Below are 26417 nucleotides of genomic sequence, written 5' to 3'. Positions count from 1 at the left end.
AGAATTCCTGTTAATGAGAGGATATAAACATCTCGTATATTTGATGCACTTGGCTTGTATACTCTCAATGTGCTCTTTGAAAATAAGTTTTTTATCATAAATTAGTCCCAAGTACTTAACCTTGTCGGACCAACTTAAAATAACCCCATTCATCTTGACAACGTGATTATTGTTTGGCTTGAGGAAAGACGCCCTAGGCTTATGCGGAAAAATTATCATTTGAGTTTTAGAAGCATTGGGAGAGATTTTCCACTTTTGCAAGTAGGAAGAAAAAATATCTAAACTTTTCTGCAATCGACTGCATATGACACGAAGGCTTTTTCCTTTTACGGAAATGCTTGTGTCATCGCAGAACAATGACTTTGTGCATCCTGGAGGCAAATCAGGAAGATCTGAAGTGAATATGTTGTACAGGACTGGCCCCAAGACTGAACCTTGAGGTACACCTGCTTTGACAGGAAATCTATCAGATTTTGAATTCTGATAGACAACCTGCAGAGTTCGATCAGTAAGATAATTTTTTAAAATTTTGATAAGGAAAATCGGAAAATTAAAAGTTTGCAATTTCGCAATCAAACCTTTATGCCAAACACTGTCGAATGCTTTTTCTATGTCTAAAAGAGCAGCTCCAGTGGAATAACCTTCAGATTTGTTAGCTCGTATCATATTAGTAACTCTAAGCAATTGATGAGTAGTGGAATGCCCATGGCGAAATCCAAACTGTTCATTTGCAAAAATTGAATTTTCGTTGATGTGTGACATCATTCTGTTAAGAATAATTCTCTCAAACAGTTTACTTATTGAAGAAAGCAAACTGATTGGTCGATAACTTGAAACTTCAGCTGGATTCTTATCCGGCTTTAAAATTGGAGTAATTTTTGCATTTTTCCATAATTTGGGAAAATATGCAATTTTGAAGCAGCAATTGAAAATTTTCACTAAAAATTCCATTGTGCTCTCAGGGAGACGTTTGATTAGTATATTAAAGATTCCATCGTCACCAGGTGCTTTCATATTTTTGAAATTTTCAATAATTGATTTAATCTCATTCAAGTTAGTTTCAATTATTTCTGCAGGTAAAAAATTCTGGGATGAAATTAAATCAAATTGACGTGTGACTTCATTTTCTATTGGACTCACAAAATTCAAATTTGAGTTATGAACACTCTCAAACTGCTGAGAAAGTCTTTGAGCCTTTTGTTTATTGGATATTAGAAAACGTTCACCATCTTTTAAAACTGGAATAGGCTTTGAAGGTTTCTTAAGAATCTTCGACAGCTTCCAAAATGGTTTTGAATATGGTTTCAATTTTTCAACTTTAGTCTCAAAATTTTGATTTCTCAGAAGAGTAAATCTATGCTTAATCTCTTTCTGTAAATCTTTATAAATAGTTTATAAAACAGGGTCACGAGAACGTTGATATTGACGTCTGCGGACATTTTTCAAACGAATTAGAAGTTGAAGATTTTCGTCAATTATTGATGAATCAAATTTCACTTGAGCCTTTGGAACAGAATAATTCCTGGCATCAACAATTGCACATTTTAATGCTTCCAAAGCGGAATCAATATTCACTTCGTTTTGCAAATCAAGCTCATTATTGAAATTTCTCTCAATATGAGTTTTGTATCTTTCCCAATCAGCCTTGTTATAATTAAAAACAGAGCTCATAGGGTTTAAAACTGATTTATGTGATAAAGAAAAAGTTATTGGAAGATGGTCAGAATCAAAATCAGCATGTGTGATCAAATCACTACATACATGACTTTGATCTGTTAGCACCAAATCAATTGTTGAAGGGTTTCTTACAGAAGAAAAGCATGTAGGACTATTCGGAGACAAAATAGAATAGTATCCTGAAGAACAATCATTGAATAAAATTTTGCCATTGGAATTACTTTGAGAATTATTCCATGAACGATGTTTAGCGTTAAAATCGCCGATTATGAAAAATTTCGAACGATTTCTGGTGAGTTTTTGTAAATCACCTTTAAAATAATTTTTGAGCTCGCGTGTGCATTGAAATGGTAAATATGCTGCGGCAATAAATAAAATCCCAAGTTCAGTTTGAACTTCAATTCCCAAAGTTTCAATAACTTTCGTCTCAAGATGGGGAAGAGCACGATGTTTGATTCGGCGATGAATAACAATTGCAACTCCACCGCCGGAACCCTGAATCCTATCATATCTATGAACCACGTAATTGGGATCATATTTTAATTTTATGTTAGGTTTCAAAAATGTTTCAGTAATAATTGCAATATGCACATTATTTACTGTTAAAAAATTAAAAAGCTCATTCTCATTGGCCTTCAATGAGCGAGCATTCCAATTTAATATTTTAATTGTTTTATTTAAAATCATTGCTAAATTTTAAATTAGAAACAATTTTAATAGTAAAATTTGTGCCTATTTGAATGGCTTCAAACATTGATTTTGCCTGCAACATGGCGTTCATAAGATCGAACATTGCCTGTTGCAAAAAAGAAAGTTTACCTGCCGTAATAGGCCCCAGGCAGTTGACATTAGAAAAAATATTTTCGGTAGCAATATTAGCTGGAGTGATAGGTGTACAATTATTTTCTAGCGTGTTTTGCTTACCCATATTAACGGTCATTTTCGAACTACCAACACTAGGCGGTATAATGTTCGAACTACCTGTAACCTGTGCATAAGTTAAACGGGTATGCAAAGGAGTAGGTAAACTATGCGTCACTGGTACGCTTGGAGAATTTTGTTTTGAAGTTGGTTTTAATTGAGAAATTGAATTTTGTTTACCTTGCCTTGCCTTAACAATTGCTAACCGGACTGGGCATTGATAAAAATTTGACATATGGTTGCCGTTACAATTCGCACAGCGAAAATTTTTACTCTCTTTCACAGGACATGTGTCCTTTTTGTGAGAAGAGTCTCCACAATTAAGACATTTTTGGTCCATGTTACAGAATTTGGAACCATGGCCATAACGTTGGCAAGTACGGCATTGGGTGATATGCTTTTCACCTCCGCCATACTTCCTATAAATTTCCCACTTTACACGCACATTATACAAAGCATGTGCTTTTTCAAAAAATTTTAAGTTGTTAACCTCATTACGGTTAAAATGAATTAAATAATTAACAAGGGAAATTCCAGTTCTCTGACTGTTTTCGCCTCGTGATTTTTGTTTCATTAGAATTACTTGGGTAGGGGCTATGCCAAGTAATTCTGTTAAAGTAAGTTTGATCTCATCAACGGTTTGATCGTTGGTGAGACCTTTCAAGACAACCTTGAACGGCTTGGCGTTCTTGGTGTTATATGTAAAAAATTTGTACATCTTGTCAGTTAAATACTGGACAAGACGATCACGACCCTTTACTGAGTCGGCTAATAAGCGGCATTCACCTCTACGGCCAATTTGATAGGTAACTTTAACGTCAGAAACAAACGTTGAAAGTTCCTTTTTGAATATATTAAATTCAGAAGAAATAGTTACCACAATAGGTGGAACTTTCTCCTTTTTTAAAGATTTTATATTTTGTATAGTTTCATTATTAACAACTTCCATTTCACCAGCTTCTTGCTCAGGCAAAATATCAAAAGGATTGTCACTACAGACACTCGAAGTGTCAGAAAGAGATGCCTCTCTTTTCCTCCCCGCAGCGATGCGAGGTTTCTTTTTCCGTCCAGCCATTTCAGGTGATACGAAAATAGTTAAAACAAATGTTAAATTCAAAAGTAGGTAGTCTTGAGAAAGACTGATGGGAAATAACTTTCAGGTAGTCTTTAAAAGACACACTGACAAAACACAAACTTTGAAGCTATAGGCAGTCAAAGACCAGTCCACAAGCAACCGAAAAAACGTCTGACCTGTAGGACAGTTCAAGACGCACTGAACTGCTGCGTTCGTGTTTTTATGTGAATGACCGTCACCAATCGCATGTTGTCTTCTAGTTTCTAGTTGATTTCCATCAACTCCCTAAAATTCAAGAAATTTTCGTTTGATTGATTCCATTTTAAGTGAATTTACTGTTTTATCTACCGATGCAACTCTCTCACAAGCAAAACTGCCTGATTATCGGTTTCGTTCGTTTTCTCGTTCTGCACTTCACCCGTTTCGATATTGCGATAATATTGAAATATCGATACTTTTTTTGCGATATATTTGTTACTTGATATCGAATCGTTTCAATATATCGCGATACCAAATATCGATACCTCCGCTTCCGATTCCCATCCCGGGATACCTAGAAGAAGAAGTCCCTGGTAGGATATACCCTACACTCATATTGGTGTTCGGCCATTTTAGGTTGTGTTCTGGAAACTGGAAGTCGCCATCTTGGAATTCAAGATGGCATCTGGGATTGTTTTCAGGTCTTTTGGTATCATTTCGATTCCGAAATAACTCATATGGGGTGGTTTTTGGTCAATTTTTACTGTTTACCGCAAACCGGAAGTCACCATCTTTAATTCAAAAATAACGTCTGAAGTTGATTTTTGATCTACGAGCATCAATTCGATTCCGAAAATACCAGTATTGGGTGGTATTCAACCATTTTTGGTTGTTTTTCGGAAACCGGAAGTCGCTTTTTTGGAATCTAATATGGCATCTGGAGTCGTTTTCGGGTCTTTGTGTATCATCCCGGTTCCGAAAATAAATTTTAATAAATTGTCTCTATAGCCTCTAGAAGCCCCAGTGGAATCTCTTCTGAAAGGTCCATTTTTGGGATATATCACCAAAACACCCCCCCCCCCTCAATATTTTCTGCGACTGTTAGATCTGAATCTTTCCAAAAGTACCGTTTGAAAGAACAAGAGCTGAAGAGCTACTTCACCAAAAAGCGGTCATCAACATCAACAAAAAAGCGACTTCTATTTACGAGGGACCATTTCAACAAGCCGCTGAAATTCTGACGTTATTTGGTTCCGAGCTTTTCGACGACTCGGGTTATAACAAAAGTGCGACCAGGGCTTCTCGGATTGGCATTTACAAACGACCATGAAAAAAGGAGGGGGACCTGAATACCGATAAATTACAGGTGGTCAGGCGTTGGAAGCAACATTTTGAATTGGTATTGAACGGTGAGAAAGGTAGGGGAGTCGTCGAATGGAACAGGATAGAAATTTTGCAGGACGGACAAGCTGTGAACCCACCTACATTGGACGCGGTGTAGAAAGTTTGCAAAGAGCTGAAGAACTATGAGGCCGCTGGGAAGGACGGCTTATCAGCTGAACTTTTTCAAAGTCGGGAGCGGCTGTGTAGTGAAATTCACCAGATTATTTTAAGGTTATGGTCTGAGGAACAACTACCTACAGACTGGTTTGAAGAGCTCATATGCCCTATCTACAAGAAGGGAAATATACTCGGCTGTAGTAATTATCGAGGCATAACCAATTCCGCTAATGAAATTCTCTCCCGTATCCTATTCCAACGACTAATGCCGTTGAAGGAAGCCTTTGTTGGAGAATACCAATGCGGGACGATCTACAACAGACCAGATGTTCACCTTGAGACAGATCCTCAACAAGTTTCTAGAACACAACTAGCAGACACATCATCTGTTTATAGGCTTTAAGTCGGCGTACGATGCAGTGAAACGAGCTGTGGCGAATTAATATTAGTTTTCTAACGAAACTAATTAAACTGCTACGTGCGACGCTTGACGGTTTCACATCAAGCGTAAGGACAGCGAGCGAATTTTCGGACGCATTTGTGACGTTAAATGATCTGAAGCAAGGCGACGGGCTCTCGAACTTGCTGTTCAACATAGCTTTAGAGGGTGCAATACGAAGGGCAGGTGTGCAGAGTAGCGGCACCATCATCACGAATTCTCGTATGCTTCTGGGCTTCGCGGACGACATTGATTTCGTTGGTGTTAACCATAGAGCTGTTGAGGAGGTCTCTACGGCTTTCAGAAAGGAATCTGCGAAAATCACCATGAGCACTGCCAAAATGAAGGCTAGCAGGGAGCGTGGTAGTTCTGCGGTGGAGATCGATGGGTATACTTTCGAAGTGGTCGACGAATCTGTGTATGTATCTTGGTGCTTTCGTGACATGTGACAACGAGGTGAGCCGCGAGGTGGAGAACGAACAGAACAGAACAGAACTTATTACGGATTGCTAAGTCAGTTTAGGTCCCGTAGCCTCCGCACCAAATTTGCGCTCTACAGGATTCTGATCCTCCCGGTGGCGTTCTACTGATATGAATCGTGGACGTGGAAGGAGGCCGATCGACGAGCGCTTGGGGTCTTCGAGCGTAGAATCCTGCGATCATTACTCGGAGGCAAACTTGAAAATGAGGTGTGGCGCAGGCACATGAATTACGAGATGTACGAAGTAAACAAACTCGCTGATATTGTCAAGCTGATGTAACACGGCAGGTTACAGTGGGCTGGCCACGTTGCACGGATGGCGGATGAGCAACCGGCAAAGATAATATTCAGCAGAGAACCAGATAGAAGCCTTCGCATGCGCTGGATATGTGCTGTCGATGAAGATACCCGAGCAGCAGGTATAAGGGGAGACTGGAGAGGAGCAGCCCGAGTCCGAGTTTCATGGAGGCGTATTCTGGATTCGGCATAAAACCTTGACGATCTGTTGCCATAAAAACAAAACAATGGAACACGATGGTGGATTTTAACCTAACGTAGGTCAACAGTATAACGGCTGCCATTGTGTGCGAGAACCTGGAAGAATTCATTTTGAAAATGGGGCTGGAGGACAACTACATGTTTCAGCAATACAATAACCCAAAAAAACCTGACAAAACTGACGTTACGAACAAGCAAAACTTTTTTGCTGCGTTAAAGAAGGTTTGGGACGAGCAGGACCCACAACATCTCCGGAACCTCGTGTAGGCGCTTGGCCAGGAAGTCGGTACAACCGGCCTATCATTAAAAAAGTATCTAGCGAACATGAAAATACGTGCCAGGAAGCGGCAGTTCCGTCCAATGGATGGATGACAAGACCTATCTCCCCCTGGAAGGGTCCCCACGTAGGAAGTTAACTCCGAGTTGAAGTTGATTTCACACACCAAGTTCTCCAAGAAAGTGTTGCTGTGGCTGACAATCAGTGAAAAGGAGATGTCAAAGCCGCTTTTCTTCCGCTCCGGACTGACCGTGAACGAGGAAATTTATAGTACGAAGTGTCTGTCGGAAGTTGCGTCGTTCATCAAGAAGCGAAGACGCGGTGTTCTGGTTAGATCTGGTGTGGGCTCACTACTCGAAGCGATCCGTGGAGGAGATGGATCGGCTGAATATCGATGTGGTACCCAAGTCGGCAAACCCGCCAAACGTCTCTCAGCTGCGTCACATCAAGAATTTCTGAATAAACCTGAAGTGTCAGATCTACTCCAGCAATTTTGTCGCGAAAACTGAGGAGGAATTGATAAAATTTATTAAAATGCCGCAAAGTTTAGATTTTTTTTTAATATCGGCACTTTGATTTCAAATAGGGGTGTTTCTTTCATGCAGAATTACGTATTACGTTTTGCCTTCCAGCTGGTCTCGAGGTACGATGCTGACCTAACAAGCCAGTCGTCGCAGGTTCGAGTCTCGGCTCGGAAGAGACTGTTAGTGTTAGTAGGATCGTAGCGCTAGCCCCGCAATTGTCCTGTACACTTACCAGTTGGGTGCGAAGTCTGTGTACAACAAACATAAGGTCGAGTTTCGAATCGGAATGTAGCACCAAGGTTTTGCTCTGCTCACGTATTACGGTAAATGAAGGGCTGCAATTCGAAAAACAGGATACATCGAGGAAGACCTTTCTCTTCAGCACAACCGATACTAAATCGAACTAACGATTTAACTTTCTAAACGATTTTTTGTTGTTCTCTTCATTTTTTTCGCTCGAGGGACAAAGACCTGCCCACCGGAAATGTAACTCTCGATTGTCACGTATAACGTCACGGTTGTATGTTCACTTATAATATGTGTAGTTTGGTTGCTTGTAGTCTGAAGAAATATTGAGAGAACTACAATCATCCCGTGTCATCGGCAAAGGACATTCCGTAGTAACGATAAATTAAACAAACTTGCCGGTGTCACTATTGTGACACACCAATACCAATGGCACTTTTAAGCGCCTCGAAATTACAATTACAATTTTTTGCTTTTCTGCCATTCGCCAACACGGTACTGATAGTGATAAAAAGAGTTATTTTTGAAACCAATTCTTTCTTCAAAGCAGAAGCAGAATACGACGCGGGATGATTCTTGTTTTCCTGATCTTCCTGGTAGTACTTCTTTAAACTTTATTGTCAAACGATTTCCTTGAGTTGTATCGTTGCATGGAACTGATAATTTAATCTGGGTTGTATATTATCCAATCGCAATCACAGATTTCTTATTCATAAAATTCTAACTAACTCTAAAGCAAAATATGATTGCATTTAGTAAGAAACAATTTCAGTCCTTCAAGACTTTTAGCGCCACTTTTCAATCGCTTGGAATAAATGTAAAACTGCAACATTGAACGTGTTTGTAATTAGTACCTGACAGGAGGAATGGACCAATTTGCTTCGAGCTAGTGTATTTTGTGACAGCTATAGTTTAGCCTTAGCCCAGCATGCTTGGCTAGCTCTCCTAGCAACAGTAAACCTACGGAAGTCTGAGCTTAGTTGCTTCGCCGCTTGTATCCGGTGCCACATTATCGTTAAGATACTTGTTGACAGTCTACAGTTAACGAAAAAATAATGTACTTTGTACACAACGTTCGTCTGTATTCCTGCAAACAATGCGCAGCACAGTCCGTCCTCTTTGTCGAATTTTCACATTCTATCATCTACGCCGCGACGCCAGCTTGTTGCAATAGTTCTCTCTAAATGTATTTAGGACAAATATACGGTTTTATCATACGCATATGGGTCATTCCATACGAAGTGACCACGAAAAAGTACAAACTTGGACACGACAATCACAGATTTTGCTTAAAGTTGGGAGAATTATTCATCTACTTTGGAAAAACTTTGGAAAAATTGGAATCACTTTGAAAAAAATCCCAAATTTGGTGTCGATTGGAATACCCCCCGCTCTGTGGGACCCCCCTGTTTATTGCAAAGTCACGCATTTTTTAGCTGCAATAATAATAAAATTAGCTGCATTGGCCGAAAAATGCAAATTTAATTTTTAAATACAAAAATAATCCATCTGGCAACACTCCCGGTCAAAAACAATATTTTTTCTGGATTCCTTGGTTCATTTTCTTTAAAACTCAACTATGACTATTTTTTCGGGTGTCTTACGTCTATAAACTATAAAACAAAATAATCACGAAGTTTACAACTTTTTTCGTAAAAATGTTATATCTCAAGATTGGCTCATATTACCTCGGGATGATAGTTGTTTATTATGTGAAATTTTCCAAGGAACACAATGAAGTTATCAAATTTAAAATAAAAATGGCTGCATTTGCCGAAAAATGTAAATTTAATTTTCAAATACAAAAATAATTTATCTGGCAACACTTCCGGTCAAAACTTATATTTTTTCTGGATTCCTTGACTTATTTTCTTCAAAAACCATCTATCAGTATTTTTCGTACGTCTTACGTCTATGAATTGTAAGAAAAAGAAAAAAGAGATTTTTGACAAAAGTTGCGTGACTTTGCAATAAAAAGGGGAGTCCTAGAGAGCGGGGGGTATTCCAATCGATACCAAAATTGGGATTTTTCCAAAGAGACAGTAGATGAATAATTCCCCCAACTTTGAGCAAAATCTGTGATGGTCGTGTCCAAGTGGCATGTTCACTTCGTATGGAACGACCCATATGAATTTTCATATTTTTTTTTATTTTCTTTGAATTTCTTTTATATAAATTTGTGCATTCACTATTTTGTGTTCGAGATAATTCACTTTGTGCTTTATCACTTCTCCGGTTTTCATGTTTTTGGACTTTTTTCATCGCGTTTTTTTATTTCAAATTTTTTGGTTCTCGTTTTTCGTTTCTCGTTTTTCGATTTTTCGTTTCCTGGGAGCTCGTAGCTTCAAGGTTACAGAGTCCGCATTGACATGCGATTGGTCATGAGCTAGAATCTTACTAGAATCAAGACCATTCGATGTCAGCGGCATTTTTACGGGTTTATTCTCAGACTACCTCCCATTCCCCTACTTGACCCTTCCCTCACGCTAAATTTCAGAGAGAAAGTCATACATAGTTGAATGAATACCTCTCCAGGAAGTTATAATTGGCGGTACTTGGAAGGGTAACTGACGAGGGTCGGTAAAGAAGAGTAGCCGAGTCTATATTTAAGTGAGTAGAGAAAAAGGTGAAAGTATATAAATCCGTCACTGACCACGGTGACAAAAGTAACCCCTTCCTTTCCGTTAGAGTCGTGAAAGATGCAGAAGTAAACTTAGCCTCTGGTAACTACTGGTAACCGACCGTAATAACGTAGCCGGCGCCGTAATCTATCTTTTCAAAGCGGAAGCTGCTGAATTGTTGTACATTTAAGACGGTAAATCAATCCCAAATAGCCATCTATATGTGGTTCTTCATGAAACTTTACTAGCTCAGATCCATCACTGAGGAGCAGTGCTGATAAGAGTCATTTTCCCCAGCAAAATTCTTCGAGAATAACAGCCAATCATTTTCAATTCTCACTTCCAATGATCGCAGCACTCTTTCAGATACACTAGATTTTCATCCTAATAACGTGCTGTTATACTCAGATGAAATAGATCGCGCGCATCGTTCACGGTTACGAAATAAAATTTGAAGACAAATCCAACCAAATGATCTTCACTTCGAAGCGACAAAGAAAAACAAACAGTCCACTCAACCAAAATAAACCTCACCGAAACACTTTTTCACTGACACTGACACCGCATAAAAAAGCCGCGTAAAAACGCGTAAATAGCGACCTTAGTGTACTTCATCTTTGATTTTCGCTGTTTTTAATATTTGTTTCACTTTTTCCTAATATTTGCTTCACTTTTTCTAACATTTGTTTCTGGTCATTCGTTTTCAGTTTTCGTTTTTTTTATTTATTTTTATGTATTTTATTTTATATTGTATTTTTTTATTTATTTGTTTAATCTCCCAGATGGTCTCGAGGTACGATGCTGGCCAGTCGTCGTAGGTTTGAGTCTCGGCTCGGGAGAGACTGTTAGTGTCAGTAGAATCGTAGCACTAGCTCCGCAATTGTGCACTGCACAGTTGGCTGCGAAGTCTGTGTATATAAACAGAAGGTCAAGTTCCGAATCGGAATGTAGCACCAAGGCTTTGCTTTGCTTTTTATTTATTTGTTTTTGGTATTTCATTTCTCTCTTTTTATTTTCGTTTGTTTTTCGTTTTTCGTTATTCAATTTTTGGTTTCTCGTTTCTTGTTTTTCGTTTTTTGGTTTACTCTTTTAATTTGTTCGTTTTTCATCACCCGTTACTTGTTTTCGCTTTCCGCTTTTTGTTTATCGTATTTTGGTTTTCGTATCTCGTTTTCCGTGTTTCGCTTTTTTTTGTTTTTTGCTTGGCTTTGCTTTACTTTGCTTCGTTTTACTGTTGCTAAACTGTAAACTCACAAAGTATTTTTGCATTTATTATACTTGAGCTTTGATACAAAATCCATTAGGACACATAAAAAATAAATATAACTAATTTCGTTGTAATTTAGATATCCCCAAAGTGAAATGTCTTGAGTTTGGAAAAGAAACAAAACTAGTAATTAAATATCCTCCAGCATAGCTAAATTATGGCTCGGATTCAATTACCTGAATCGAATTAATAAAAATATAATTCATCGGAAAGCCAACATCGACTATTTGTAGCACATCTGTGTTCAACAATGAGTTTAGCAAACAAACAGAAGGTGTTTCTAGTAAAAGTCGTTGTTGCTACACCAGCAAACCGATCAAATTTACTGCAGGACATCCTGCTTCCTGTTTTTCTGTTGCAGCTGCATTGTGTTGGTGATTAGTTTCTGGTGAAAAATTTATTACATCCGTGAAGCCGATTTTCGGTCCTCTCCTACCGCGTCGTTTTGAGCAAGAACGAAAGCAAGAAGAAACTGTTCGGATGTTTCGATTTCGGTTGTGTGGCATCTGGCGGATAGTTTATTCTCGCTGACTAGCGGGAAAAAAACTGAATCACGCCATCCATGTAGTGTTATAAGTTATTGTGACATCAAATTGGATTAAATGGGAAGTTCGAAAGAAGTGGATTGAGGAAGTTCTATTGCCAAATCTCTGTGGATTGCAATTTTGTTTTTCCTTTATCTTTTTTTCTTTTAGGACGAAAAAAGAATTCGTATAGTCTCTGGTGGTTTGCAAAAGTACATCGCTATCGTTTCCCAAAATGTATAAAAACATATCCATGCAATGTATAAATTCAAGTGTAATTGCATCAGGTTTTAATAAACCCATTGAAAGCAAGTGAAATTATCTTGTTATCCATCCAGAAAGAATTATAACCAATGTCCAACATTAATATTATTTTCATTGCGTGGATACTTGATATCAATAGCTTCGGACTAAAGCACAGGTAGTTAAAACAACACGCCATAAAAAGAAACTGCTTAGAACAAAAAAGCGCACCTCGCCAGCCAATTCATCGTTAAACCAGCGGCTCTAGTTGAGGAATTAGAAATTGTTCTACACAACATGCACCTTCGCGCACTCTAATACAGTATTTATGAGACCACAAGTGGTAATACAGGTACTAAACGAGAAAAAAACTTCCACTTGATGGATTTATTACGAACAACGGGAGCATGCCATACCACATGAGGTGAACGTCCACAGACAAAAGGATTTTCCGTTTGCCTAAGACTCTGAAAATATTTTTTTACTCAGAAATATTTATTTTTTTCCTCAGAATGGAACACAGTTTATTCCACGATTTTCCTAAATTAACCTGAACGTCCAATATAATAATATTACAATTATGCCACAGTCAGTAAATTTTGAATTTAGACAGATGAAATATGAAGTAAGTTGCTTTATTTCAATTGTTCCGGTGTCTGTGCCAATCTCAATCAAGCTTGCTCGAGTAATTTATATGAAAGAAAAACATTTGTTCCTTTGGGCATGCGATAGAGATCCCACTCAACAAGCGCACGCCGCCGTCTAAAGAATCCTCCAGCCAACTGCTGCAGAACTCGATGGAAACGCTTGGTGATTAACCAGCTGTGAAAAGGGGAGCTTTCTTTTCTGCACTCTGCAAATGGAAAAACTTGGCATGATTTATGTTATCTCTGTTGTTTCTCGATCTTCTACCGATTCCCAGTGGAAGCTTGCTTTATTGTCCATTAACCGTTATTACAGTGGCCACGTCGCCAAGCGAATAGAGAAAAAATGAGCACCCCATGCCAAAGTTCCTGCCCTAGAAGGCCATTTGATTCCCGGGTACAGAATCAGGCAGTGCGAAGAACTTCAATCTTCTAGATGATTATGAGCAGTTACGGAACATGTAATGAAATAAAAATAATGCGAAGCAGAATACAGGTCCTACAGATAGCTTGTGGACGGCACTCTGGGGTGTAAGACCAGGTACACATAGTGGAATCAAGGCATGTAAAGAGCAACTTATCCATTATCGCGAGACGAAACGACCAAAGTGCAATGTGCAATGTTAAAGTTGTGATAATGATGGAAATCAACGTTTGTGCTAATCGGTGGTGTTTTAGCTAATTATTTTTGTTCTGCGAATGTACTGCAATTAATTTCGTTATACATCAACCTTCAACATTCCCTTTAAGAGAAAGAAAAACAATACACCTCTCCACTGCTGTCTAGCCACAACTAAAGCAACTCAATTTCACGGATTAGCCAGAGGTGAATTAAATTTTCGATTTTTCATTGAGCCTTTTATTTGCCCAATTTACTATTTCAATTTGCACCCAATCCAACAGATAATCTTGTTTCCAACTTTTTTACTCTGTATCCCTTTTTATACCGTCTGCGCTTCGTTATGAGATTAATCAAACCATAGCCGAACGTTTCGAACGAATAGCACTCACTCTAGTTCCGTTTTTCATATCATATCCAAAATCAACAATGCCCCCCGTTAATCACGACATGAAATACAGGACAATCTGGAAATTAAGATTTGGTCGTCAAATCAGACACCGAATAAAGCCGTCCCCGCCACCAAACCAGACTATAATCAGACTATTTCGAATGCGAAGAAAAACCTCATAAAAATGTAAATTTTCAATAAAAAAAAACACCCGTTTGTGAATATTTATTCGTCATTACTGATTGCGGGAAAGGGAAATCTTGTAACGCAGATTGTCGCACTTCCAGTACGCATACCCTCATTCTACCTTTCGCATACATCGACCGGCGGTATTGACACTTTCTATTACTTCTCCCTTCGTTCAAATAAGACAGAATTTACGGTGGTAAAATATCGGAATAGAATATCACGGTTTGCAGCGAAATAAAAAAATACGCAAGCTGCAACAGAAAGATAACCAGATGACTGCTCATTATGAAATGATTCATATAAACAGCAAGGTTCGTTGCACAAAATTGATTCATAAGAAGATTTAAATTAATCTCAAAATTGCCTTGATTTTTTACTCACGTATTAATTTATATTGACGTTGTACTACGTCTTACTGTAGTAAGTAAGGCGCTTTAAAAAGTGTAACGAAAAAATGCCTACAGCCTGCAACTTTTTTCATTCGATGCATACAGCCTGCAACTTTTTTCATTCGAAATATAGACTAAAATACCGTTGATGAAGTGAAGAACTACCATGCCTATTAGGCAGGTAACAAACCACAGAGGTATGAAAAAATATTCATATTGTGGTAGATTTTGACAGTAGGCCTCTGAAACAACCAGCTTGGATTCAAAAACTGCGTCTGTGATTTTTCATCACCCCATAATACCCATATTGGGTGATATTTGGTCATTTTGAGTGGTTTTCCGGAAACCGGAAGTCGCCATCTTGGATTTTAAAATGACGTTTGAAGTTAATTACCGGCTTTGGGGCCAGGCTTGTGAACGATCACAGTAGAACGATTTCTATCTGCGACAATCATTTTATTAAGCTTTTGACGTTCACGAGGCTCTCAATCAAAATACATTTTTAACAAAACTGTCAAACGAGTACCTGCTACCTTGACATCTTCTTCCGTGAACGTATTTGGCTTCTTATTTTTCTAAATATAACACTTAGGTACGCCCGTTATGTGCGGAGATTTTGGAATAACTTATGACATATTATTATGATCTCATAATAATATTTCTCAACAAAAATGAACAAATGGAATCAATTAGACAGAATAAAAACTAAATAACATATTATTCGACATCTTTTCGATGTACGCGAATGGTTTTCTACCGTGCGTTTTATGTGCAATAGACGACCCTTATAAACTAACTCGAAAGCTCCAAAAACTTGAAAGAATATTCAAGTTTTAACATTCCGTAATTCAATTATCTCAATTTTCAACCTCAGGAAACAAATTTGTCGTACTATGTAAAGTACACATCTTAAGTTCTCGAAAAGTAATTTAAGGGGTTTTATACCTTTCTAGTTTTCAAAAAGTCGAAAAATATTTTATTACATTGTCTTAAAGCACAACATGTTGAGAACATTTTCACAAAGATAAGATGGGGTGCTCATAAAGATCTGAGCAATATGGAGAAAATTAGAGCGATTTGCAGCGCGCCTCGCCACGGCCGCAAAAGCTAAACTTGAAACTTTATACCCGTTTATCTCGGAGTGATGTTTTTCAAAAAATGACTGCCGTGTTTACGATTGTGGTGAAGCTAGTGAACCGATTTTCTCCATCTTTTTTTTTAAACGTTCGTCATTAAATTCCCCGGTCGCTGAACGATCGATTTTATATACACGAAGTTCAACTTTGCCGAAAAAAAAACATTCTAATGCAATTCCCAGCGCTCAAAACATTTTTTTTTTTCGGGAATAACGTTCCCGTTTGCACTGAAAAAAAAATACTTATAAAAACGATCGTTCAAATACCCGGCCTACTGCTAAACTAACTGCTGAATTAATATGAGTTTTTTTATTTCAGTTGATCTGCTGCGTCGCTATCATAAACATCGCAAACCTCTGCCAAAAAAAGCGTTTAGGGGAAACTGTCATTACTCCCACAATAATTGGTATTTATTATGAACAAACGTGTTTTGTTGTTGTTGAATAGCTGAACCTTCAGAAAATTACTACTTTTATGCAATAAAAAAGGTGCTACGCGCTCAAATTTCGCTCTTTTTCTTGAGCAAAAAGGTATATAACCCCTTAAGGTTTGTTCCACTTAGTATTTGGCCGTTTCCTTTTATTTACTGCAGCCTCTATTACCTCTATTTGATGTACCGAGAAACTAATGACAGTGTTTAGATCAGGAAGGATTGTTTACTTAGTGGTGAAAATTTCGTCAGAATTGCTACACGCGTTGAAAAGTTATCCAAGATGGAACGCGAGAGACGAAAAAAACACCTACGTTAAAAACCCAACATAGTCAGGAGGAATGATTGCCAAGGTTCGCAAACTACCGAAATCGACTATGAATACCGCACTCAAACGTTACCGGGACACTTTGTCGGTGGCTCGTGCTGAACAAATCAAACGTAGAAGTGGAACATTAAACCGTAAACTACGAGCGAAGGCCATCAGGGCATTCCCTCCGTGATTTGGCGAAAAGGTTCAATGCAGCATTTAGTACGGTTCGTCGAATCTGTAGGTGTGAAGAATTACGGTCGTATCGTGCCAGTAAACAACCCAATAGGACGCTGAAACAGAACCTGGTCGCCAAAACCCGAGCAAGAAAGCTAGACGAGCAAGTTCTGAGTGCACCGGTTGTATTTTGATGGACGATGAAACATAGGTACGTCAAAATGGACTTTGGATAAATCCCGGATCGAAAATTTTACCTTGCTAACCATAAGGGGAATGCTTCAGGTAGGTTCAAATTTGTTTTCGCGGTTTAATTCGCCCGAAAGTCGATGGTTTGGCAAGCCATTTGTAGCTGTGGAGAGAAGACCGCGGACCAAATAATCACAGTACGACGGATCCTGCAGAAATACCATGAATACAACTTGCCCACAGGCCGACTTCTTATCGACTTGATATCGGCGTACGACACAATCGATCGAGATCAGCTATGGCAGGTTATGTGCGATTGCGTTTTCCCTGATAAACTGACACGATTGCTTTACGAACTAATTTCATTTTTGTCATATGACTTACATTTTAAGTTTAGTAAAGCTACATACGTTTGCGAGAATGAGAAAATGAACGGGAATAGAAGGTATGACTTTAGGCTTAGAAAAAATTTCCCTCGTCTAGACGGGACACGAACCCGCAATCTCCGTTGTCTCCGGCAAGATGTTTTGGCCAATTAAACTACTGGGAAAGGAATAAATCACCCTGAACCAAAGTCGAATCACCCTCTACTATTGTTTTCCCGTATCCCAGCATGCCACGATGAACTGCACACACTGCCCTCTCACAAAAATAAACTCCCACCGGGGCTCACTGGTGACTGCTGACAACAACAATAGCAGAGAATTTCGTCGACATCTTATGGTAGAAAATAATGCCTACTACAGCCCGGGAAAAATAGTTCTCGATAACGATCCGACTAGAACGAAGCGACGAGACACGCAGCATGCAAGGTGGCTCGATCAAGTTAAGACGATCTTCGGGGCCTCCGCAAACAACATAGCTGGCGAGTTGCAGCCATGGACCGAATTGAACGGTGCCGACTTCTTCGAATAGCAAGGGACACTTCGGCTTGGGGCGACCAGTATCATTCTAAAGGAGGGTCCTGGAGCACCCAATGATTCATAGCCAAGAGCGTCGAAGTTTTCAACTGTAAAAGATATTTTTCGCCGCATTGGCACCAAACAATATCTTTCTACGTCGTCACTACCTGAAATACGGAAACAGAGGCGCGTGAAAGATTCTAGTAATAGAATAATAACGCTCGACCCTTCGTTACCAAACTCGGCGTGAAAACATCCACCGTACTTCCAAAATATTGCGCCAGCGTTTACTAAAACACTTATTCCATTCTATGGCACATGGCAGAAATATCCTAGCAAGAAGACTGGCAACTCTGCATCGATCCCATACAAATAACAAGTGCCAAATAAAACAGTGACTCCTTCTAATAAAGGTAAAAGCTTGTTATGAAGCTAGAGGTTATTACAACGCGAATTTATGACATTCGACCTGACATTTATAACAATGAATCTTCTAATGTTAATCTCAAATTTTGCGTTATTTGTATTTATGTACGCGTGCAATCGTAAACCAGCACATAAACTAGCATACGTCACTTTCACTTTTGCTGAAAAAACTGCTTCGCTAAAAAAGGGGAGCTGGTAACCGCAGAGTTACAGAGTCCGCTTTGATGAGCAGATGGTCGTGAGTTCGAATCTCGTTAGAGAAGCAAGCCATTTTTGATTATTAAAGGACTTAAGTATAGTTTTATTCTCAAGCTCCTCGTCCACCACCGCATTTGGAGAACATTTGTATACTTTTTGAACATCAACGCTCTCGCATCGCACATAGGAGTATTTGAACCAAAAACGCTGGCCAAAAGTCGAATTCGCTCTATTTTGGTTGTGTTATTATTAAAAACTTGTTATTTTCGTAAAATCAACCAATAAAACTAGAGTAAGTACAAAACAAGGTGACATCCATTAACCCTCTAGTACCCAAAGTAATTTTTAGACGGACTTCGAAAAAATCACTATAAAGCCTCATGACCATTTTTTAAGTCCTTATTGAAGCATTTTAGAGGATTGACTGAAGGCCGTCTAAAGGCGGCACTGGGCACTAGAGGGTTAAGTACGTCATGCAAATTTCGATCAAAATTCATTTTCACGTTTTGCCACACATTAATGACCTCTACCAGGAGAAGTACGTCACGTCATGGCACACCTCCAATATAAAATCCAATGATATGACAATTACTTTAAATTCGCTTACTGCATTTTTTAGTGTCTTTTTACACATGATCTATGACAAAGTTTCAACAATTTTCATATAAATCTTCTTTTATCAAAATGTCAATAAAATAAAAAAAGGAACCAGGAGGAAGATTTTTCTTTCCGTATATATTAAGTAGGCTTTGACCTTTCTGTTAATAAATAAAGTTTTGACGGGACTTGCCCGGAAGGTTACTAAATCATAAAATTAATTTTACAATATTATGAATTTTTCGCGGTCGGCTCTCACTATCACTTTTTTCGTAAACAATCTGGGATTATTTCATGCATTTAACGTTTTAAATATTGCAAAACTTTCTCTTTATGTTGTACATTATGTCCCGTGAAAGTATTTTAACGTATTTTTCAAACTGATTTACGTATTTTTCAAACTGATCAATTACTTGTGGAATAACTCTGGAATATAACCGTTTGGTGTATGTGATTAGGCAACGATGGGTTCTGGGATAGCATGGGGGTATGTTTCAACTGAAATCAATACAAAATAATGGAAATCATGTATTTTGTATGTACTCCTCTCAAATACTCCTATGTGCATCGATAAAACCGGTTTTGGCGTCGTACACAAATTACGAAACGCTGAAAATCCAGATTTCAGATGATTTTATTGAAAATTTGTTCACAGTGTTATGTCTGTTAGTCTGTGCTAAAAGTATGTGTCAAATAAACAATGTGGCTTAGGTTTTGCAGTTACATATTGGCCAAATTCCAACAGTGAATTGTGCACTATCACAAGCCTGATGATAAAGAAATGTTTGTAAACATTTTTCCATATAATTCGGTTCTTTTTTATCTTTGTAAAATGTAGTAATGATTGATTGGACACAACAATCTTCGTAAAACCCGATCGGTTATGCTTCTTCATCATTATGCATACTTTTTCAAAGCATTTCTCTCAATTCTTGCTTCCCACTTGCCAGACAGAAACGTCAAGTGTTCTCCCGCATAATAATTTTATTTATTTTATTTATTCTTTACCATCTAACCTCATACTCATAACGATACATACGTTGCGTTCTCATGTATGGCATCCTCGCTTCAGCATAAATTTTTGTTCCGTACTGTTCTTGATCCATACTCAGTCTTTGTGTTCAAAATCCTCCATCCCGAGTCAAGCCGCCGAATAAACCCTCTTGTCATCTGTGCACACTACAGAAAGGCTCCACAACCCGGGAAGGACGACGCTAGATCATTACCATGCGTTTAGCATTTTCGGAGCTTCTGGCTGCATGTATGCCCTCCACCCATGTGCGACTTTTGTTCTGCAGTATTCACGAGCCGTTTAGAGTCCAGCCGACACAGAGGTTGTTTACAACTTGGGATACCGGCTGGTAGGATGGTTAAAGTGCTCCCCTTTAGCGTAAAATGTCCACTTTTCGACCAGCAAATAACACTTCACTGTGACCACATGTGTCAACTGCTGCCTCGCATATCCTGGTCGGGCGAAAAAAAAATAATACTTTCCACGTTTTATCCACCAGAAAGCCATATGGCCTGCGCTCCACAGGCCACAGCCAGCCGTAATTTGAGACGAAAATGGAGCAACAGAAGCAAATCATTCCCGGGGTTGTTTCGAATATTTGTGGGTTTGGCTCCCCTGTTCTGGGCGCGGAGCATGAATTCAGCTTAATCGTGAATTCAGCTAGCGCAACAGATCGGGAAACCAATGTCCCCACAGGAATTATACATCAAACTGATAGTGAACCTAATTGGACTGGTCTTGTTTTCCATTTTTGAAAACAACAGGATAGACGCTTTTTAGTGCATTCGTGCAGAAGTGAATGCGGACAAAAATATTACAAACATACGTACATATACAGACGCGAGATACAAAAATGATTAATTAACACAGCTGAAGAAACAGTATGGTCATTCTCCGTCACTACCTTAAATTACATTTTTGCGCAATTCTCAAATAAGTGGACCGGTTCAAAATGGTTGTGCTGGATAGTTTTTAGGCGCTAAGAAATATATTTATATTATTTTTTGTGACAAGTTGATGTTGTTTTGCTAGAAGTCGAAAAGTGAAAGAAATTTCGAAGTCAACTGTTTATTCACTCAAAAAGCTGAATAAAGTTGAATTGTTTCGACATGGAAACCTAGTTTAAATGTCGACATTAATTAAAAGTTTGCAATATTCTCCTGAGTATTAACTGTCAACACGTCTTGTGAAACTGATTCCAACAGACCTTCCGAGAATCCGAAAAACAGTCTAACACTACGCGTATAGCTCTCCAGTTTTTTTGTTTTTAGTTTTCAATTTTTCTAGCTTTCTATGTTTCAAGTTTTCTAGTTTTCTAGTTATCTAGTAAATAGCTTTATCGTTTTTTATTTTTTGTAGGTTTCAAAGTTTGAGGTATTTTTAAGTTTCAGGTATTTTTAAGTATTTTTTATTTTTATTTTACTTTATAGTATTCTAGTTTTCAAGTTATCTGGTTTCTAGTTACCTATAACACTTTTAGTTTTACAGTTTCCCAGTCTTCCAGTTTTCTGGTTTACAATTTTCTAGTTTGGTGATTTTCAAGCATTCCACTCTAGTTTCACGTTTTTATATATACTAGAGTTCTCGCTTCCTGGTCAAATTTCCCTGTTTTGAATTTCTCTGATTTTTTCAATCTTATGTAATTGGATATTAAACTCAACTTTTGTGTAAACCTACCACGCAGAAAATGTTGTTTATATAAAATATTTCGACTAGAATTCGGCTAGAAAATTTCCATATCTGTAACAAAATATGACTCATAAGACATTCGAGAGTACATATCATCGGTTTCGTGCAACACTGGCGCAACTCAAAAATCATAGTTTCGAGAAAAACGCGTTTGAAAATTAACGTCAAAAATTTATTTTCCAATTTTCAAAAAAAATTTCAAAGTTTAGGATCTCCAATCCTTATCTAACATGTTTAGGTCTATTATGCACATATTATGAGCACGTTGTACAAGTTGAAACCTGACTATTACTAACTTTGTAGAGAAATTTCTATTTGTGCAGCAAAGGCACTTCTACTCATAATTCTGGATTATTATGAAAATTTGAAACGGGGTTTCGTGGGATGAAACTTAACAATATTTAGCATCGTTTGCCATCAAAAACTCAAAAATGTAAGATTTTGTGTTGTGTCAGTGTTGCACGAAACCGACGATATGTATAATTTGTTGTGGTTTGAATCGTCTCCAAATTATATCTCACTCTGTAACTCAATGAATTCGAAACTGACGAGCTTTTGCTATAATAAGACTGCTACCGACATCTATGTGTGCTTATTATAAAAACGCATTGTATAGAACACATTTATTTCGAACTAATAATTATATAGTTACAATAACACATTTATTATTAGTTTGATAGCGCTTATAGCCATTTTGCTATCAATGCTAAATATCAAACGTATACGTAACACCCAAAGAAAAACAATGTAGCAAATATAATATTTTTTTAAACTAACAAACCTCTAACCCAACAGCAATTAATAAAATTTATGGTATGCTAACGCTCGACTACCCGAGCTTTTTATATCAAGTGCATCAAAAGTCACGAAGCGGACGTTCGTAAAATCGGATTAGCAATCTCGTGACAAGCACACACACATCGAAACACGTACGATACTTATCATGAATGGGCAGTCCACCGGCATTCTGCACATGGAGTATCATCAACCCTTTCTCTATACAGCATTCTCCAAACGGAAAGCATATCTAAACTCACCTGTTTTCGCAGTGTCCTCGTTCCAGTTCCAACTGAATTCTCCTTCCGCTCGAAGCGCTCGAATTTAAAGCTGTTGGAGCGATACAGTTCATTGTCCTCACCGCGGCGATTGCGACAAAGGCGTCGAGTTATAATGTTGCCACTTTTTGGGCTGCAATCGAAAACATGGCATTTCACTTTCAGAAACCATTATGTTTTATCGACAAGGATGCATATAATACGGTCGGCCACCCTCCACACCTAATGGGGATGGGAAAGCACATTCAACTTACCCACACGGTTTGCACTGGTTCATGTGAAGATCCCAGTTGAGATTAAAATTAAACATCTTCAACCGAGCGACGGCCCGCTGCCGGAGTGATTGTTCGGTGCCAACCTGATTTGTCAGTGTCATCTGATTGCTACGCCGATTCGACGATGAATGATTTTTATGATGACCGGCGGATGAATGGCCTCCGCCTTGAGAACTGTGTCAGAAAATAAACGAATAGAAAATAGCAAACATCAACAATCGTATGAAAGCCATGTTACATAAAACTAATTCAAAGATGTATTATTTCATTTTCTTCTTTACTGATTTGAAATAAAATATCTTCCATTTATAAAGTCAACAATCAACTTCATGGATAATACAGCCTCGAACTCCCTGGTATAGAACAGTAGCAACTAGTGACAGATCAAAGTAATATATAATTAGTGAATTATCGACATGCCGATTGCATAAGTTTCCGGCATAAGAAAAAAACAATTAGTAGTTATTCATCCAATTCGCAGGAACAAGCAGAACTCCCGTTGTGACATCAACCCCTCATTTGGGAAAGTTGCCAACGGAAAGAAATAGTAGCAAAAGCAAACCTAATTACACACTATGACGAGGCATGTAAACAACAGTTTTATTTTGACTAGCTACCAGTAATAGAATCGATTGCAGGGTGTAAAGATTCATCGAAGATTTCGTTTGTCATTTTCAGGCTATTTCCATACACAGAAGTAAAAAACAACGGAGAAAGCCGAAAACAATGAACCAATATTTCTCTTTTTTATGCAGTAACTTTGATGAGTGTTGTACTTGACTCGCTAAGATTGGAACAATAAATAACATCAAGTAAATTCAGATAACTTCAGAACTATTCCTTGCGATTTTTAAAATACCTACATCAAAATTATGTTTTTAATAATCAGAATCTTTTTTTTACAATTTTTTGAAAAATCAATTCTTTGCCATTTTTTTTATTTTTGTGCTTCAGGATACGATACTTAATATATTGAAATGCTTCCGCACTTGAAATATCATATCGATCCTCTGAAACTTAGGAGCCAATAATATCAAAATTAGAGCAGTGATTTATCAAAGTAACCCTACTGCATGCAAAGAAATATCATCGCATTCGATTTTATTGTACTAACAGCAAAAAATGTTATAGCAAGCTTTGAGATCAGGCACGTGACCCAATGTCTATTTTGTCGTGTACTTGGAGCTCATTCTAGGAAGTCACCCCAATAAACAGAGTATAATTTCAGAGCAGAAATTTTTGAAATGGCGTATGCACTTTAGTGTAAAACTCATTCGAAGCATTTGAGGCTATAAATCGTAGAAAACTAATGATACTTCGTCCGTTTTAGCTGGTCTCAAGGTGCGATGCTAGTCTGACAATTTCGCACAACCAGAAAGAAGCGTATTATTGTTTTTTTCTTGTGGAAACATGAACTTATAACCAAAATAGGTATTAGTAGAAAGTCCAGGATGGAGAAAAAAGGGTTTCTTGGAGTTCAGAGCATATTGGAGTTCAGAGCATATTTTATATACAAAACCTGGTTTTGTGTGAAATTTATTTTGTGCGACTTTTTTTATGCGATTATTTTTTTTGTGCGACTGTTTTTGTGCGATTTTTTGTGCGGTATATGAAAAAGGACCACTTTCGACAACATTTTCAGCCATTTAATTGTTCCGATTCTTGGAATGAATTCCAACGCATTACAAAGGTGTTGCGTCCAAAAATTACTATTTGAGCCAGTTTTACGTAGGAAAAGTCACGAATTGCTTACCTAGAAGGAAAGCGGTTGAAAGGATTAGTATGTTTAAAAAAGTTTCGTTTACCAATCCGATGCTTTAGATTGTTCTCATAGGTATTCTAAATCAGAATCAACAACTTTCCAGTTATTTTTAACTGAGAATTTTTTTTATGCGGTTCCTATCCACCGCATAAAAAAAAGTTTGTTTTTCAATAATGCTGTGGAAATATTGTTTTGTAGCTGCACGTGAAGTTTCAAATGCTTTTTTTTATGCGATTTATTTTGTGCGGTCCCTATCCCTCGCACAAAAACAGGTTTGACTGTATACTTTTCAAGAATGATCATATTCCGATAACTTCAAATAGTTATAATGGTGATTTCAAATCATAGAGCTCATACGTGCAAAAGATGGATGATGGAAAATCACATTAATATTGAATGAAATTAGCGCGACTTTTGATTTAGTTTGCATTTTTGAAACATTTCGCAGGACGTATTTCCAAGCGAGACATTTTGTTGAAACTCGAGACCAAGCTCCGGAAAAGTACTGCGGTGCAACAATATACTGACGACTGTTCTGTTTACTATAACACCCTTATGAATACAGCAAAAACTTAGACAAGCAACGAAGCTGTCTTGTGTTGTACCACAGCTCCTTTTTGCGCATGTATTTTGTTCGTTCGGACATGACAGTCTAGTTTGGTTATTTCTCGCGTAATTTTTCAAAAGGACCTATCTAACATTGAGAGACTCTCTTTGTTTACTTTCTCTTTGATCAATAACTATGTTATATTTTTCATATTTCATAACACTCAATGCATAGTAAGCAAGACAGTATTACAATCTCTCGATTGAGGGGAAGAAAGCTTGGAAAATATTTATAATGACGACGTAATTAATTAGTTACTTAGGTCCTTTTGAAAAATTACGCGAGATTGCCAGAATGTCCTGATGATTTAGCCTGCGCTGTTGACAGCCTGCTGACCGGCTGCGGCTGTCATCGATGAAATTAGACTCGCACCTCTTCGTTTGTCCTTTTTCTTAGGCCGATGCCATAATGAATATGAAGCAAACCGTTTCATATATTTTCCCATTGTTAATATTATTCCCCACATGAGAAGAAACGAATTTCGCGCCGCCTCGCTCTGATTATAGCTTTACTTTCACGAATAATAAACACCTGACAGCCCACTCGGATATATGCCGAGGGATGTCGCGCCGTTAACGTTGTCATCAGCAACAACTTGGAAGAACCAACAGACATAAGGAGATAAAAATTAACAGCCCATTGACATTGCATGTAGGTATTTGTGTGTTTTCGTTAGTGGCTTCGTCAGAGAGTCTGGTCACTTGACCTTAGAGAAATTTCATTAAACTTTTCTTTGGACAGTTTTGACGTTGGACTAACGTCTATATCGAAGTTAGGCACCTGAATTTGAAAATCTAGTAATTCAACCGGGGAAAACCAGGGAAAAGTGGTCAGGTTTTGAGCGCTTATATATCAGTCATTTCTTTTCAGAATTTCGAGTTTTGGCATCAACCGATCAGAAATTCTTTTACGGTTGAATTTATGTAACAAAAATAACCTATTGTTCGAGATACACTATTGAAAAATTGATAAATCACATCGATTGTCTAAATCATACCGAGCAACCAATCACCACCTCTCTTCACAAGCACAGTCGACACTAACGGATACAACCGATCTGACTTTGTAAACAGTCTCACAGCTTTCAACCAATAACGAGCTCGCTTTCGGTAGCTGCAACAGGTGTTTCAACACCGTTTTAAAATGCT

The 26417-nt window shown here is 38.0% G+C and overlaps 1 protein-coding gene across 2 annotated transcripts in view; it reads right to left on the bottom strand.

Annotated features, from left to right (window-relative positions):
* The window catches only part of LOC129721878 (uncharacterized), a 375832-nt gene that overhangs the window by 321781 nt on the left and 27634 nt on the right, over positions 1 to 26417 (bottom strand). For both annotated transcript variants that reach the window (XM_055674963.1, XM_055674964.1), the window contains exons 3-4: positions 22880 to 23074; positions 22608 to 22758 (exon numbers count right to left, since the gene is read on the bottom strand). In XM_055674963.1, the coding sequence (XP_055530938.1) occupies positions 22608 to 22758; positions 22880 to 23074 (346 nt within the window). The remainder of the gene's footprint in view (positions 1 to 22607; positions 22759 to 22879; positions 23075 to 26417) is intronic.

Source organism: Wyeomyia smithii, chromosome 2, assembly GCF_029784165.1.
Source record: "Wyeomyia smithii strain HCP4-BCI-WySm-NY-G18 chromosome 2, ASM2978416v1, whole genome shotgun sequence".
Taxonomy (NCBI): Eukaryota; Metazoa; Arthropoda; class Insecta; order Diptera; family Culicidae; genus Wyeomyia; species Wyeomyia smithii.
The sequence above is the reverse complement of the archived record's forward strand: the minus strand, read 5'-3'. Positions and strand labels throughout refer to the sequence as shown.